Source organism: Onychostruthus taczanowskii, unplaced genomic scaffold (genome assembly GCF_017590055.1).
Source record: "Onychostruthus taczanowskii isolate IOZ18803 unplaced genomic scaffold, ASM1759005v1 scaffold61, whole genome shotgun sequence".
Classification (NCBI taxonomy): domain Eukaryota; kingdom Metazoa; phylum Chordata; class Aves; order Passeriformes; family Passeridae; genus Onychostruthus; species Onychostruthus taczanowskii.
Window position 1 is genome coordinate 5969514 of NW_024503790.1, and position 15775 is coordinate 5985288.

General features: G+C 49.3%; 1 protein-coding gene across 2 annotated transcripts in view; it reads left to right on the forward strand.

Moving 5' to 3' along the window:
• The first annotated feature begins 151 nt into the window (after window positions 1–151).
• The window catches only part of NOC2L (NOC2 like nucleolar associated transcriptional repressor), a 28881-nt gene continuing 13257 nt past the window's right edge, over window positions 152–15775 (forward strand). The window contains exons 1-12 of one of the 2 annotated variants that reach the window (XM_041419711.1): window positions 152–201; window positions 809–985; window positions 1387–1558; window positions 1909–2028; window positions 3490–3607; window positions 3957–4047; window positions 4296–4374; window positions 6095–6205; window positions 7151–7264; window positions 8377–8565; window positions 10733–10872; window positions 15101–15212. In XM_041419711.1, the coding sequence (XP_041275645.1) occupies window positions 182–201; window positions 809–985; window positions 1387–1558; window positions 1909–2028; window positions 3490–3607; window positions 3957–4047; window positions 4296–4374; window positions 6095–6205; window positions 7151–7264; window positions 8377–8565; window positions 10733–10872; window positions 15101–15212 (1443 nt within the window). In that variant the 5' untranslated portion in view covers window positions 152–181. The remainder of the gene's footprint in view (window positions 202–808; window positions 986–1386; window positions 1559–1908; window positions 2029–3489; window positions 3608–3956; window positions 4048–4295; window positions 4375–6094; window positions 6206–7150; window positions 7265–8376; window positions 8566–10732; window positions 10873–15100; window positions 15213–15775) is intronic. The other variant, XM_041419712.1, reaches the window with a different exon arrangement.

Below are 15775 nucleotides of genomic sequence, written 5' to 3' on the forward strand. Positions count from 1 at the left end.
GGGATGGAGCGACCAGCGGGAGGGGCGGGGCCAACGCAGCGGGGCGGGGCCAGTGGTGTTGTGGGGCGTGGCAAAACAGTAAAACATACTGATTTGCATATTTGTAGGCGTGACACGGTTGCCCCGCCCCGGCCGCGCTACACGCCGGGACCGGAAGCGGCGGCCGCGTGGCGGAGGCAACATGGCGGCCCCCGGGAGGAGGTGAGCGCCGCACCGGGGGAGGTCCGGGAGGGTCCCGGAGGGCATCCAGGGGGGTCCCGGGCACGCCGGGATGAGCCTCCCCCTCACACATGCTCCTTTCCCCGCTCTCTCGCTTGTTTCTTCCCTCACACACGCTCCTTTTCCCCTCACACGCTCCTTTCTCCCTCACACCCTCCTTTCTCCCCTCACTTCTTTTCCCCTCACACCCTCCTTTCCCCCTCACTCACTCCTTCCACTCTCACACGCTCCTTTCCCCGCTCTCACGCTCTTTTTCCCCTCACACCCTCCTTTCCCTCTCACACACTTTTTTCCCCCTCACACCCTCCTTTCTCCCCTCACACCCTCCTTTCTCCCCTCACACGCTCCTTTCCCCCCTCACACGTTCCTTTCTCCCTCACACCCTCCTTTCTCCCCTCACTTCTTTTCCCCTCACACCCTCCTTTCCCCCTCACACCTTCCTTTCCCCGCTCTCACGCTCTTTTTCCCCTCACACACTCCTTTCTCTCCTCACTCACTCCTTTCCCTCTCACACCCTCCTTTCTCCCCTCACACCCTCCTTTCCCCTCACACTCTCCTTTTCCCCTCTCACGCTCCTTTTTCCCCTCAGGAAGCTGGCGGAGCTGAGCCTGGACGAGTTCCTCGCTGCCGGCTCGGACTCGGCGCATGACGGCGGCTGGGAGGAGGAGGAGGAGGAGGAGGAAGGCGGCCGGGCCCTTAACGGCGCTGCGAGGCGGAGACAGCCGGGTGGAAAGGCGGCCCAGGGGCTGCAGGCACGGCCGGGCAGGTGAGGGGCGGCTGGGGGGGCTCAGCATGGAGAAAAGGAGCTTATCCTGCTTTCCACAACTCCCTGAGAGGAGGGGACAGCCCCAGGTGGGGCTGTGCTCCCAGGGAACGGGGCAGGAGGAGAGGAACGGCCTCAGTGTCAGCAGGGCAGGCTCAGGGTGGGCATCACGAGGAATTTCTCCATGGAAAGGGAGATTTGGCATTGCCAGGGAGGCGGTGCAGTCCCTGGAGCAGCTCTGAGGAGCTGAGAAGGTTTTTTGTGATGCTTTTCCCAGGTGTTTTCATCTATCCCAGTGCAATCTGCTGTCTTGCTGTCAAGATTTCTTAACCCTTAACGAAATGTTTTTGTCACAGCCTGAGGCAGAGCTCTGAGCAGTGAGTGAAGGATTCATTCTCTCCCAGCAGGAAGAAGGGGAAGGCATCAGAGCACAAAGATCAGCTCTCCAGGCTGAAGGACAGGGACCCCGAGTTCTACAAGTTTCTGGAGGAGAACGATCGCAAGCTGCTGGATTTTGATGCCTCAGACAGCTCAGAGGAGGAGGAGGCTCTGCACAGACCCCCTGACACCCTCGAGGTACCTGGCTGGGCTCAGACACCTCAATCTTCTGTGTCCCAGTGCCAGCCCTGGGTGATTTGGCTTGGAAAGGGCCTTAAAACTCATCCAGCTGCACCCCCAGCAGCTGGCACTGCCCCAAGCCCTGTCCAGCCTGGCCTTGGGCACCTCCAGGGCTGGAGCAGCTTCCCTGTGCCAGCCTCACAGTGGGAGTTTATTCCCAATATCCCGGGTGAACCTTCCCTGCTCTGCACACAGTGCTGGGAGCAGCTTTGGTAAATCAGCCCTGCCTGCCTCCCTCCTGAGCAGTGCTCAGTGAAACAGCCAGGGCTGTCAAACCTTTCCTCAGTCCCTCCTGCTGGTCTCTCTAGGAAGCCAGTGATGAGGATGAAGATGATGAAGAGGAAGAACAAGAAAAAGTCAAAAGGAAGAAGGTTTCCCTCATCCATGTGAGCTTGAAGATGGTGGAGGAGTGGAAGAAAGCTGCCCAGGTGAGCAGGGAGTTGGAACACACAGCACTGGAGAGTTCCTCCTGCCTGTAAAAGGGCCAACTTGGGATTTGTTCATCTGCCACAAACCTGGGAGCAGCTTTGGTAAATCAGCCCTGCCTGCCTCCCTCCTGAGCAGTGCTCAGTGAAACAGCCAGGGCTGTCAAACCTTTCCTCAGTCCCTCCTGCTGGTCTCTCTAGGAAGCCAGTGATGAGGATGAAGATGATGAAGAGGAAGAACAAGAAAAAGTCAAAAGGAAGAAGGTTTCCCTCATCCATGTGAGCTTGAAGATGGTGGAGGAGTGGAAGAAAGCTGCCCAGGTGAGCAGGGAGTTGGAACACACAGCACTGGAGAGTTCCTCCTGCCTGTAAAAGGGCCAGCTTGGGATTTGTTCACCTGCCACAAAAATTTATTTATTTATTTCTTCATCTGCCTCAAAATTTATTTATTTATTTATTTGTTCATCTGGCACAAAATTTATTTGTTCATCTGCCTCAAAATCTATTTATTTTTTTATTTGTTCATCTGCCTCAAAATTTATTTATTTATTTATTTGTTCACCTGGCACAAAATTTATTTATTTATTTATTTGTTCACCTGGCACAAAATTTATTGATTTATTTGTTCATCTGGCACAAAATTTATTGATTTATTTGTTCATCTGGCACAAAATTTATTTATTTATTTATTTGTTCACCTGGCACAAAATTTATTGATTTATTTATTTGTTCACCTGGCACAAAATTTATTGATTTATTTGTTCATCTGGCACAAAATTTATTTGTTCATCTGCCTCAAAATTTATTTATTTATTTATTTATTTGTTCACCTGGCACAAAATTTATTTATTTATTTATTTGTTCACCTGGCACAAAATTCATTTATTTATTTGTTCACCTGGCACAAAATCTATTTATTTATTTATTTGTTCACCTGGCACAAAATTTATTTATTTATTTGTTCTTTTGGCAGAAAATTTATTTATTTGTTCATCTGGCACAAAATTTATTTATTTATTTGTTCACCTGGCACAAAATTTGTGTCCCAAGCCCCCAGAGCTCTTGTGCCTTCAGCATGACTTTGGGCTGCAGAATTCAAGTGCTGCCATCCCATGTGAGGGGGAAGCTGCAGAAATGTGGCTCAGGAGAGGCCAGAATGATCCAATTTGGGTTTTTCACCCTCTGGCAGCTCCAGGAGCTTTCTTAGTCCCATATTTAGTAGCTGAGGGGAATGAAGCTCAAACTGGAAGTTGCTTGCAGCTGATTAATTCCTTCTGAAGCCTCAGCAATTAAAAGCCAGTTTCAGGGGAGGTGAGGGCTCTGAGTTTGTTAACCCTGCCCTGAGGCTTGGGGATGGAGCTCTCTGCCATGGAATTCCCAGTGAATTCCAGTACCCCTGTCCCAGTCAGGAGCTCCAGGAGATCCCTTGCTTCCCCTCAGCACCCCCTTTTCTTCTTTCCCCAGAGGAATCTCACCCCAAAACTCTTCCATGAGATCACCCAAGCCTACAAGGCAGCCGTGGCCACCACCAAAGGTGACAGTGGTGGTGACCCCAGCAAGTTCCAGGTGACTGACACTGCAGGTGAGGGAAGGGAGATGGTCTGGGGGGCACTTGAGCTGTGGCAGGGAGTGGGGGTGAGCCCTGGCAGGAGTTAATTCACCTTTCACTGCACTCAGGAGCTTGTCTTGCTGTGCTGCTCTGGGAGCTCTTCCTTCAAGGGTGGGTTTTGGTGCTGCTTCCATGGGGAGGTGGTCCCTGTGCCTTCTGATCTGTGATAAAAAATTGAGTATAAGGCAGACTGGGGGTTTCTAGAAGGAAATGCAGCAGTTCTGCCCTGGCTTCAGTTCCTCAGGGACCTCTTTTCCCTCGAGGAAAACCAGGAGTACATGGAAAATCACTTAGAATTGCTTTCCTGGCTTCTTTCACCCAGTGTTCAATGCCCTGGTGTCCTTCTGTATCCGGGACCTCTTCCACCACCTGCACAAGCTGCTGCTCCCCAAAGCCCCCAAGAACAAGCTCAAGTAAGTCTGGGGGGGTTTGAGATGTTCAGGAAAGCTGCTGGAGATTTCCAGGGCTGCCTTTGGACTGGGCAAGGGGTGCCAGCTCTTCCCAAACACTGAGTGCCTGCTGGTGCTCACAGGGCTCTTCTTTTCTTCCCCTCAAGGAAGAAGGAAGCAAGGAATTCATCTCACTGCTTGTTCTGCTGCTGAAATCTGATTTATTTGGGCTTTTTTTTTTAAAGCTAAACCCAACTCTTGCTCCTTTCCAGAATGGTTCTCCCTTCCACCAGCCCCCTCTGGGGAAAGCTACGACTGGACATCAAAGTTTATCTTGGCTGTACCATACAAGTAAGAAACATCACCATTTTCTGTTTGTGGGGTCAGTCTGTGCCTTGCTGGGCTGTTTAGGATATTTTGGGGTGAGGCAGGTGGGGTTTGCCCCTCTGAGATTTGTGTTCATTGTTTCCCTGGGTTGTTTTGGAATTATTTGGTCCAATTAACAATTTGGAGGTTCAGAAGATGCTTGTGTCAGAATAGGTAAGGCAGTAAAGAAGGGTTGAATTAGCATTCTGGCAGTTCTCTCTGTTTTAATTTGTCTGGCAGATTAATATTTAATAGGCTTTAAAGGAGCTTGCAGTCTGTGTTCCTGCATTCTGCATCATTAATTCAGTTTTTAGTGCTGTGATCTCTGCACTTGAGGCAAACACTGAGATGTTCTCTTGGTGACCTCACATGAGGCATCTCTGACTGATAAAGTTCCATCCCATCCGTGCAAAATTTCTGGTGTTTCAGAGATGATTTGTGGATTATTTCTGAAGGAAACTCCTGCCCCCACTTAATTATTTTTTGAGATTTCTTTGTTAGCATCCCCAAATTGGAATATTAAAACCAAACCAGCACTGATTCTTCAGCAGCTGAGGGAAGGGATGCCAGGAGTGACAGCCCAGGAGCTGCTGTGCCTCAGCTGGGAGCTGGCACAATGACTTAGCAGAAAGAGCAATTTGATCAGGAGAGCTTTTTACTTTTTTTTTTTTTCCCCTCAATCTGTGGTGCCTCTCTCCAGCAGCAGAGCATTGCAGACAAGGAAAAGCTGGGAATGCAGTCCCTGGGAGCAATCCCTGCTCCTGGGCTGGCTCCTGAGAGCCCTCAGTCCCAGCCTTCACCACAGTGGGTTTTCTGGCACTATTTCTGGACAAAAATCTTCTCCTTTTGGTGTCCTTGGCCATGTCTGCTCAGTCCAGAATCCTTGCAGAGCAAGGAGGAGGGTGAGCAGGCAAATTAAAGGTGGACAAAATGCCTGTGCTGCTTCCAGAGCCTCTCAGATCACCTGGAGCTCACCTCGTCTTCAGGCTGGAAACTGGGTTTGTCTGCAGTGAGCTGAGCTGGACAAGCTGCAGACACTGAGATTTGGTTCTTCACATTTTGTCAGAGCCTTTCCTTGAGGCACAGTTAACCCAAATACCCAAAGAATTCAGCTTCCCACCCAGCAATCCCAGAGAAATCCAGTGTCCTGCCAGGCAGCTGATGTTTCCTTGTGCAGGTGATGTTTCCTTGTGCAGACTGAGGGCGAGTTTGGCCATTTTGGTGTCCTGCACTGCAGACACAGAGATTTGGTTCTTCACATTTTGTCAGAGCCTTTCCTTGAGGCACAGTTAACCCAAATACCCAAAGAATTCCAGCTTCCCACCCAGAAATCCCAGAGAAATCCAGTGTGCTGCCAGGCAGCTGATGTTTCCTTGTGCAGGGGATGTTTCCTTGTGCAGACTGAGGGCGAGTTTGGCCATTTTGTTGTCCTGCACTGCAGATAAACTGAGATTTTAGTGTCCACAGAGGTGCTGTGTGCTGAGCTCAGGGGCCATGAGCCATGCAGGGGCAGCAGCTGAGCTCCCATTCCCAGGCTGAGGGAGTGCAGGGCAGCTCTTCAGCCTCTGCTCCTCCCCTGATCCAGCTGTGGGGTTTGTGGGAGCTCCTTCTTGCCTGAGCAGTGTTTGGAACCAGCGAAATGCAGCTGGCACAGGGAGGGGATGAGCCCTGCCTGCCAGCTGGGGTGTTCTGCTCTCCTCCACAGCTGCTGTCGTGCCTGACAGAGGCCTCAGTGGGTGCAGCAGTCCTGCAGCACGTGAGCTCCACAGTTCCATACTACCTGTCCTTCCCAAAGCAGTGCCGGGCCCTGCTCAAGGTAAGGGGACGTGCTGGGGTGTGCCATTGGCATCTGAGGTGCTTTTCCCCCTTTCATCTGAGCATTTGTGGTGTTTGGGCTGGATCCCCTGGCAGTCAGTCCCTTGTAGTGTTGCCTTGCTCTGCTGCTGTTCCTGGAGAGGATTCCTGCCTCTCTCCAGGTGCCACGAGGTGATGCCAGGCTGAGGTGAGTGTGTGGGTGGCTCTGTTTGTAGCTGCTGCTCCCCAGGGAGGTGTTTTGGGAAGCTGCTTCCTCCTCCCAGATGGAGGAATTGCTGCCAGGCCCTGGGAATGTCTGTGCTGCCTCTCCACTCGGGGAGCTGGGGGTGGAATATTTCTGTGGCAGCTCAGTCACAACTGCTGAGCGTGAGCAACAACACAGGAGGTGTGGGGAGACACCCAGGGCACAGGGTGGCATCTGAGTGCAAACTGCAGCTCTGCAAGGAGGCAGGGAAGCCTTTGGTGGAGGAGATGGCTCGAGTCATGCAGGGCTGGAGGCTGGCACACCTCACAGCTGCTGCAGGCATTTCTGAGAGGGCTTCTCCAGCCCTCTCTGAGCTGTGCAGCTGAGCTGACTGGTTGTGGGGGGCACCAGGTGCTTCCTGCCAGGGCCAGGTGAACCTGGGGGAGATGGAGTCACTCAGGAGAGTTAAAATCTGTGTTTAACCACACAAATAAAAGGGGTGTATTTTTTAGAGGTGCTGGTTTTGGATGGATTCCTTTATTGATCACGGAGGCATCAGCCTGGGCTGTTGTGTGGTGTCCCAGTGAGGACAGAAGGGCTGCCAGTGACTGACTGACAGCACATTGTGTCACCTCTGTGTCCCCTCTGTGTCCCCTGCCTCCTGGCTGCCCTCTTGCTGGGAAGGAGGGAGGTTCAGGCCTGTCTGTGGCCAGCCAGGAGCTCTTTGTGCCTTCACTCACGTGTCTCTGTGGTTTATCCCAGCAAACCATCACTCTGTGGAGCACAGGGGAGGAGACAGTCAGGGTCCTGGCCTTCCTGGTGCTGAACAAGATCTGCAGGTACAAGAAGGAGGTTTACCTCAGCCCCCTGCTCAAGGTAAGCCTGGCTTTGCTGAGATCTGCACCTTTTTTTCCTCAGGTTGTGTGCAAACACCTCAGAGCCTTGAGCTGCAGGTGAGCAGGGGCTGGAGGTGATGCTGGCAGCCTCCACAAAACCAAACAGGGCAGAAATTCTCATCAGGTCAGGGTGATTCCTGCTTCCCACTGCTGCCCTTCCTGCTGGGGGCACAGAGACTGAGCAGGGGAGGTCCCTGGTGCCTGCTGAGCCTTCATCCCCAGATTCCTGCGTGCTGACATCCTCCTGAGCTGCTCTGACCTTCCAGCTGAGTTCCCAGGTGTATTTTGCTGCCACAGTGGCACCTGAGCAGGAGAGCTGTGCCCAGCCATCCCCACGTGTTCAGCCCCTCCTGCAGCCTTGCCCTCTTGCTGCCAGGCAGTGGTGGGCACATCTCCAAGCTAAACACACTCCTGTCTCCCCTGGAGAAGGGCCAGGCTGGATTATTCCTTTCTGTGGTCACAGCAACACTTCAGCTCTGGTTTGGTGTTAAATATAAGCAAAACCTTACAGAAGAAAGGCCTTTGAAAACATAGTTTAGGCCTTACTAAGAGAGTGTGAGTACTCTGGTGGGAGCTTATATGGCTAAGCTAGCCTGAGAAGTTCCCATAAGAATAAAATCCTGTAACAGTGAAAATCTGCTTATTCTCCTGAGAAAGTTTTTGTAGGTGTTGTTAACAGTTACAGCCTTAGAATTCTATCCTGAATAATTAAAAGAAAATTGCAAACAATATCTAAAAAGAGACACAAGCATGTAACCACCTCTAGTGATCTAACCAATCAAACAGGGTAACAACTGATTACCAACCAATTGGAATTAGGAACAACACTTTCAGAAAACCCTGTAAATTCGGGCTATAATTAATTCACTGCTTTATATTTATTATTTAAATTAAATAATAATATTTATATTAATATACTAATTATTTATAATTAATTCACTTATTTCACTGCTTGAAGAAGAGTGTGCCTCATCAATCTCTTAATGTGAGCTCACAGGGACAGTCTGGTCACACCTGGGAAGGGCAGAGGAGTCCCAGAATTCTTTTTACTCCTCTTTTACACGCTGCTTTCTCATCCTCTTGCCCTCCCAGCAAATGTACATTGCCTTTGTGAAGAACTCCAGGTTCACCTCTCCCAACGTGCTGCCCATGATCAACTTCATGCAGCGCACGCTGACAGAAATGCTGGCCCTGGACAGCCCCAGCTCCTACCAGCACAGCTTCATCTACATCCGCCAGCTGGCCATCCACCTGCGCAGCGCCATGACCCTCAGGAAGAAGGTGGGCACCCTCCTCATCCTCCCTGGGCTCCCTGCAACACAGCTGGGCAGAGTTACAGGCGTCGAGAGGGCATTTATTAAATGGCCTTCAGAGGATGGACCTTGGGAAGTACAGGGGACTGGTGGAGGCTCTCTTACTGTTGAGAAACAAATGGCACACGTTGGTCAGAGTATGTCAGGGTGTGTGCCAGCCTCTGTTACAGAGCATGCAGGTAAAGCAGCTAGGGTTAGGGTTTGGAAAACCACAAAGGCCATGGCTCCAGGCGCACTGCAGCTGAAAAGGGCATCCCAGGGGGAACACAAAACTGCCACAACATTCCTTCCTTCACAGCTTTTTCCTTGGAGCTAGCCCTAGGCTGATTTCCTGCCTAGGGCTAGGATTAAGGTTAGGGTTTGGAAAACCACAAAGGACAGGGCTCCAGGTGCACTGCAGCTGCAAAGGGCATCCCAAGGGCATCCCAAAACTGCCACAACATTCCTTCCTTCACAGCTTTTTCCTTGGAGCCAGCCTTAGCCCAAGGCTGTTTTTATTGCTCTGCCCAGGCCACCCTGGGGTGTTTCAGCTTCCCAGCAGTGTCCATGGTATTTAATGGACTTAACAAAACATCTCAGACCTCTGGGGAGCAGCCCTGCTTTTGGCCACCTCCAGTCTGACCTGGGATATCTGTGTCAGATTGCTAATCCTGGATTTAGTCCTGTTTAGCAAAACAGACCCCAGAGATTAATTGTTGAGCTGCCCCCAAGCAGGGCGGGGTTGGTGCCCAGCTAAATCTCCTGGCTGGTCAGACATGGGGATAAATAAGCAGAGATAAATGAAGTCTGGGCTGCAGATCCCCTAATTGGATTGTACTGGCTCCTTACACCCTCAGTTGTGGCCCAGACAAGGAGTAAATCCACTTGATTTCACAGCTGGGGAGGCTCGTGGCACTTCAGATGGGAATGGCACCACCAAAATACCCAAATGCAGACACTAAGCCTGTTTAAATGGAGCAGGGGATGGCGGTGGAAGGTGATTACAGAGCAGATTGCTTGTCTGTTCTGTGCAGGAGAAGCTGAGAAAAGCTTTCTGGCACATCTCAGTGACCTGGGGAGAGCTGGCACAGCCCTGCCACGTCCAGCTGTGCCTTGGCTTAGGGCCCTGCTGCAAGGCTTGGCCCAGTGGCTGCAGTTAAAGATTCTGTCCCTGTCTCAGGACTTGTGCATCCTGCTGCTCCATGCAGGAGAGGTGAGCTGGGCCTTGGAAGTCTGGAAAAAAGCCACAAGTGGGGGCTGTGGCACCTTGTGAGTGCAGTCTGCTGTGGTTCTGGGCAATACCTGCAGAGCTACAGAACTTTTAGGGAAGGGTTTCCTTCAGGGACTCCTGCTCCAGCTGGGCTTTTATTCAGTCTGCCACTAAGAGCTGCCTGCAGCACCTGCCCAGAGTTTTGAAAACCATGTCCTGGCCTGGTGCAAGCCTTGGGCCACTGCTGGTCGTGCTGCTGAGCCAGGCTGGGTCACTGTCACTGCTGTCACCGTGTCCTGCTGCAGTGGTTCTGCTGGTAACCAAGCTGCAGCTTTGCTCTGCTGCCTGGCACTTCTACCCTGAAGTTAGAAAAAATGAAGCTGTCCTGTGTGGTGCCCTCCCCAAAAGTGCTGGGCTGATCCTTTGTGCCCAGCCCAGGATTCCCCAAAAGTGCTGGGCTGATCCTTTGTGCTCAGCCCAGGATTCCCCAAAAGTGCTGGGCTGATCCTTTGTGCTCAGCTCATGATTCCCCAAAAGTGCTGGGCTGATCCTTTGTGCCCAGCCCAGGATTCCCCAAAAGTGCTGGGCTGATCCTTTGTGCTCAGCTCATGATTCCCCAAAAGTGCTGGGCTGATCCTTTGTGCCCAGCCCAGGATTCCCTGTCCCTGCCACATCCCAGTGCCCTCTATGAGGCTGGGAGCTCATCCTTCTCAAAGCAGCCTCACTTTAGCACAGCAGCCTGGTTTTATTCCCTTGATTTCCCTCAGGCTCTGGCTGTTCCCTGTGAGCTTGCTGCCCTGGGAATGGCAGCTCCAGTGTTGTTATTCCTCCCTGGGCATTGCAGTGTCCTGGATGAAATGAGCCTGGGCAGAAGCAGAGTGAGCACCTATCAAATGCCACATTTTCACCTTTCTGCCTTTATTTTTTTTTTCCCCTTTTCCTGCAGGAGAACTTCCAGTCAGTCTACAACTGGCAGTACATCCACTGTTTGTACTTCTGGTGTCGAGTTCTCAGCACCATCCACCCCAGTGAGGTCATGGAGCCCCTCATCTACCCCTTGACCCAGGTCATTATTGGCTGTATCAAGTGAGTGCAATTCCTAATTCTTTTTTCTCAGCTTTGCCGTGTTGTTTTACAGCTCTGTGATTTGGATTTAACCATGAATTGTCTCAAAGCTGCTTTTAATTGAAATTTTCCAGCCTGAGATGCCTGTGAGCAGCTTTTTAGGTGGTGACAGAGTTTGCTCTTTGTACAAGAAAAGTCTCAGCCTGAATAACCTGGGCAGATTATCCTGGTAACTGCAAGGAAAATGATTTGCCTTGCTTTAGAAAACCCTCATCTGCAGCTCTGTAAATGCATTTAGGAGCTGCATTTTTGGTGCCTGTTTGTTGGCATTGGAAGAAGTGGGACACAGTTGTTATTTTCAGGATGTCTGCTGAGAATTCCCTCCTCCCACCACTTTGTATGGATGAAATGTTTGTGCTCTGAGGTGCCTGTTAACATTAGCATTGAGGGAATTTTGGGATCTCTGGTGATCTCCCAAATCCTGTTAGCTCTGCTAACCAGATTCTCAGCTTTAAAACCCAGCTCTGGAGGAGCTCCCCGGGGTGATGGAGATAAGCAGATTTAAACGATCAGATAAGAGGATGCAAACATCCCCCACTGCTCTGGGATGGGTCCAGGCACCTTCCTACCTGCCCAGCAGATCAGTCAGGGTCTGGGGCTGAGGAGAGGGGAATGGGGTGAGGCCCAGCAGGGTTTTTAGCAGCTTGGCATGAGCTGCAGGTCCTGCCTGGCGAGGATTTGGAGGTTTGGGAACCCCCCCAGGTGGGTTTGGGGTGACTTCAGTGTGGCCTTCCAGGAGCTGAAGGAGGAAGATGGAGAGAGGATTTCCAAAGGATGGATGGACGGGACACAGGGAATGGCTTCAAACTGAGAGAGGGGGGCTTCAGATGAGAGAGCAGGAAAAAAATTCCTGTTCCTGAGGGTGGGCAGGCCCTGGAATGGATTTCCCAGAGCAGCTGTGGCTGTCCCACCCCTGGAAGTGCCCAAGGCCAGGCTGGACAGGACTTGGAGCAGCCTGGGACAGTGCAAGGTGTCCCTGCCCATGGCACTGGATGACCTTTGGGTCCCTTCCAACCCAAACCATTCCATGATTCTGGGATTCCAGCGTTGGGAAACAGAGTCAGACCCCAGCTGGGACAGGACCCCCTCGGAGCCAGGCTGGGAAGGTGGCACCTTGGCACCCGTGGGGTCACTGTGACCTCTGCAGTCCCTTCTTTGTGCTGTGGGTGTTGTGATAAGGCACGAAATGATGACACAGACACTGCTGCTCTCGAGGGGAACAAAAAGAAGAAGAAGAAGAAGAACTTTATTTTCTGACTCCAACATTTATAGTTTTCCAAAGGTGACAGTGGATTGGAGGGTGACAGTGCCACCTCTCCAATGCCACTGGACAGACCAAGGGGCCATCAATTCTCTCCACCTCCATGAAAGAATGCAAAACATAGGTTATTTACAGAACTGGGTGTGAGAAAGTTTGTTGAAAGAATGCAAACATCAGAAGGCTTAACAAAGTCTTACAAAATCAGGGCGACACTGTGGGGGATTTCTCCTGAGGGCTGGGTGGGAGGAGGATCCCATTCCCTGCTGGCCCCGTGTCCCTGGGACCTGCTCCCTCCATCCCTCTCCACGCTGATGGTTGCTTTTAGCAGCAGAAATCCCTTTTTTTCCACAAACATTTCCTGGCTTTTTGTGCTGGGATTTGTGTCTGGCTGCAAACACGAAGTTGCTCCCCGGTGTGTGTGCTTCAGTGAGGATTTTTGGTGCATTTTGGTGGCGTTGTAGCCTCTCAGCAGGTGCAGGGAAGAAAGCAGAGCCAGCCTGGGAGACCTGGAGCAGAGAGCAGATTTCTGTGTCCCCTCTGCCACCAGGGCTGTGGCAGGATGGGCTGGGCCAAGTCAAAGCAAGCCTGGAACAGGACAGGAGCCACCCCAAGTGATGGGGACTTGTCGCCCTGATTTTGTAAGACTTTGTTAAGCCTTCTGATGTTTGCATTCTTTCAACAAACTTTCTCACACACACTTCTGTAAATAACCTATGTTTTGCATTCTTTCATGGAGGTGGAGAGAATTGATGGACCCTTGGTCTGTCCAGTGGCATTGGAGAGGTGGCCCTGTCACCCTCCAACCCGCTGTCACCTTTGGAAAACTATAAATGTTGGAGTCAGAAAACAAAACTCCTTTTCTTCCTTTTTGTTCCCCTCGAGAGCAGCAGTGTCTGTGTCATCATTTCGTGCCTTATCACAACACCTTCTGATGTTTGCATTCTTTCAACAAACTTTCTCACACACACTTCTGTAAATAACCTGTGTTTTGCATTCTTTCATGGAGGTGGAGAGAATTAATGGACCCTTGGTCTGTCCAGTGGCATTGGAGAGGTGGCTGTCCTTTGGAAAACTATAAATGTTGGAGTCAGAAAATAAAGTGCTGCTTCTTCTTTTTTGTTCCCCTCGAGAGCAGCAGTGTCTGTGTCATCATTTTGTGCCTTATCACAACAGGGGACTCTGCTCTGGGGTGGCAGGGCTCACCTGGAGGGAGCTGGAGCTGCTCCCAGCTGTGTTCGGCATTCCTGGGGATCCAGCCACATCTGGAATGGATGGCTTGGCTTTACAGTAAATCCATACACTTAACAGCTTTATTCCTCCATCAATTAATTCCTGACAATGGCTTTGGTCATCTCCAGGGGTGCCAGAGCAGGGGTGCAAAGCAGATTTATTTCCGCAACGGGCCCGGTGATAATTATTTCACTATTTGGAAGGGTGATGCAGCTGATTTATGGCGCCTGGTCAAATATTTTTATTTTGTGGGCTCTCCTGGATTGCTCAGCCAGTCCTTTGGGGAGGGAGGGGTTCATTCATCAGCCTGGGTCTGGCAGCTGCGAGCTGTGCTTTAAAACCGTGACATTTTTAATGCTGGAGCCTTCCACCTTCACGTGCAGGGGCTTGAGAGTGGGGCACAAATGAGTTTTGGGGGCTGCTCTCCATCCCCTCCCTGCTCCTGGGGGAGCTGCTTCTGCTCAGGCCCAGCCTCACGTGGCTTGGGCTCAACTTCTGAAGTTTTGAACCTTAATGACCTTAATTTTTGAATTTTTGAACCTTAATGACCTTAATTTTTGAATCTTAATGGCCTTAATTTTTGAATTTTTGAACCTTAATGACCTTAATTTTTGAATTTTTGAATCTTAATGACCTGAATTTTTGAATCTTAATGACCTTAATTTTTGAATTTTTGAACCTTAATGACCTTAATTTTTGAATTTTTGAACCTTAATGACCTTAATTTTTGAATCTTAATGGCCTTAATTTTTGAATTTTTGAACCTTAATGACCTTAATTTTTGAATTTTTGAACCTTAATGACCTTAATTTTTGAATCTTAATGGCCTTAATTTTTGAATTTTTGAACCTTAATGACCTTAATTTTTGAATCTTAATGACCTTAATTTTTGAATTTTTGAACCTTAATGACCTTAATTATTTGAAATATGGCTGCAAGGCAGTCAGGGCTCTTCCCTTTCTTGCTGTGGGAATTTGATTTCCAGCCCAGGTGGGTTTCTTGTGTCACTGAAGGCTGCAGGTTCCTCTGGAAATGCGGCCTAAAATCATTTATTTTTCTTTATTTTCATTTCATTTTTTTAAAATTTATTTTCATGTGATATTTTAGTCTTTTATTTATTCTCATTTAGTATTTGTATTTTTATTTATTTTCATTTAATAGTTCAATATTTTATTTTCATTTAATATTTATTTATTTTTATTTAATGCTTGAATTTATTTTTATTTAATACTTGAAAATGTATTTTAATTTAATACTTCTGGTTCTTATATAATTTTCTATTTAATATTTCAATATTTAATCTAGTTTTATTTAATACTTTAAAATTTATAATTGTTTAATATTTTTTAAATTATTTGTATTTAATATTTTCGGTTTTATTTAATATTTTCTTTTTATTTAATATTTTTTCTTATATAATAATTAAAATTTTATTTCATTTAATATTTTATTTTTATTTAATTTTAAATTTTATTTCTATTTAATATTTATTTTTATTTATTTAATTTTTTTAAATTCAACATTTCATATTTTTATTTCAATTTTTAATTTCTATTTAAAATTTTCAAATTTGTTTTTATTTTTTTATTTAAAATTTTTCTTATTTAATATTTCATATTTTTATTTCAATTTTCAATTTCTATTTAAATTTTTAAAATTCGTTTTAATTTAATATTTTTATTTCTTTGCCCTCGCCAGGCTGGTGCCAACGTCTCGGTTCTACCCCCTGCGCATGCACTGCATCCGTGCCCTGACGCTGCTGTCCCAGAGCACCAGGACCTTCATCCCCGTGCTGCCCTTCATCCTCGAGGTGGGCTGCTCCCTGCCCAGCCCCCCTGGGGGTCCCGCTTTGCCCCCTCCCTAAAATCCCTGGCCAGCAGCACCAGCCTTGCTGAGGAAAGAGAAATCAAAGTCATTATCAGTGCATTAGAATGCAGTGCCAGGGGTTGAGCTGCAGCGGCACAGGGGTGCCAGGGCAGTTCAGAGCTGCAGGAGTTGCTGCGGCTGCGTCCTGCTGCTGCGGCCGTCTCTGCGTGCAGGCAGAGGGGCAGCAGGGAACTCCGTGTGGGCGTCACTTGGTGTTGGTTTGAAACGCTTCTCACCTTCAGGGACAGCTCCAAAACACACTGCAGCTCTGGGTGTGGATGTGACCCCGAGAGAGCTGGGCTGGGGGACAGAGCTGGGCTGGGCTGGGGAATAAACCTGAGCTGGGCTGGGGAACAAACCTGGGCTGGGCTGGGGAACAGAGCTGGGCTGGGCTGGGGAACAGAGCTGGGCTGGGGAATAAACCTGGGCTGGGGAATAAACCTGGGCTGGGCTGGGGAATAAAGCTGAGCTGGGGCTGAGGAATAAGTTGGAGAATAAGCCTGAGCT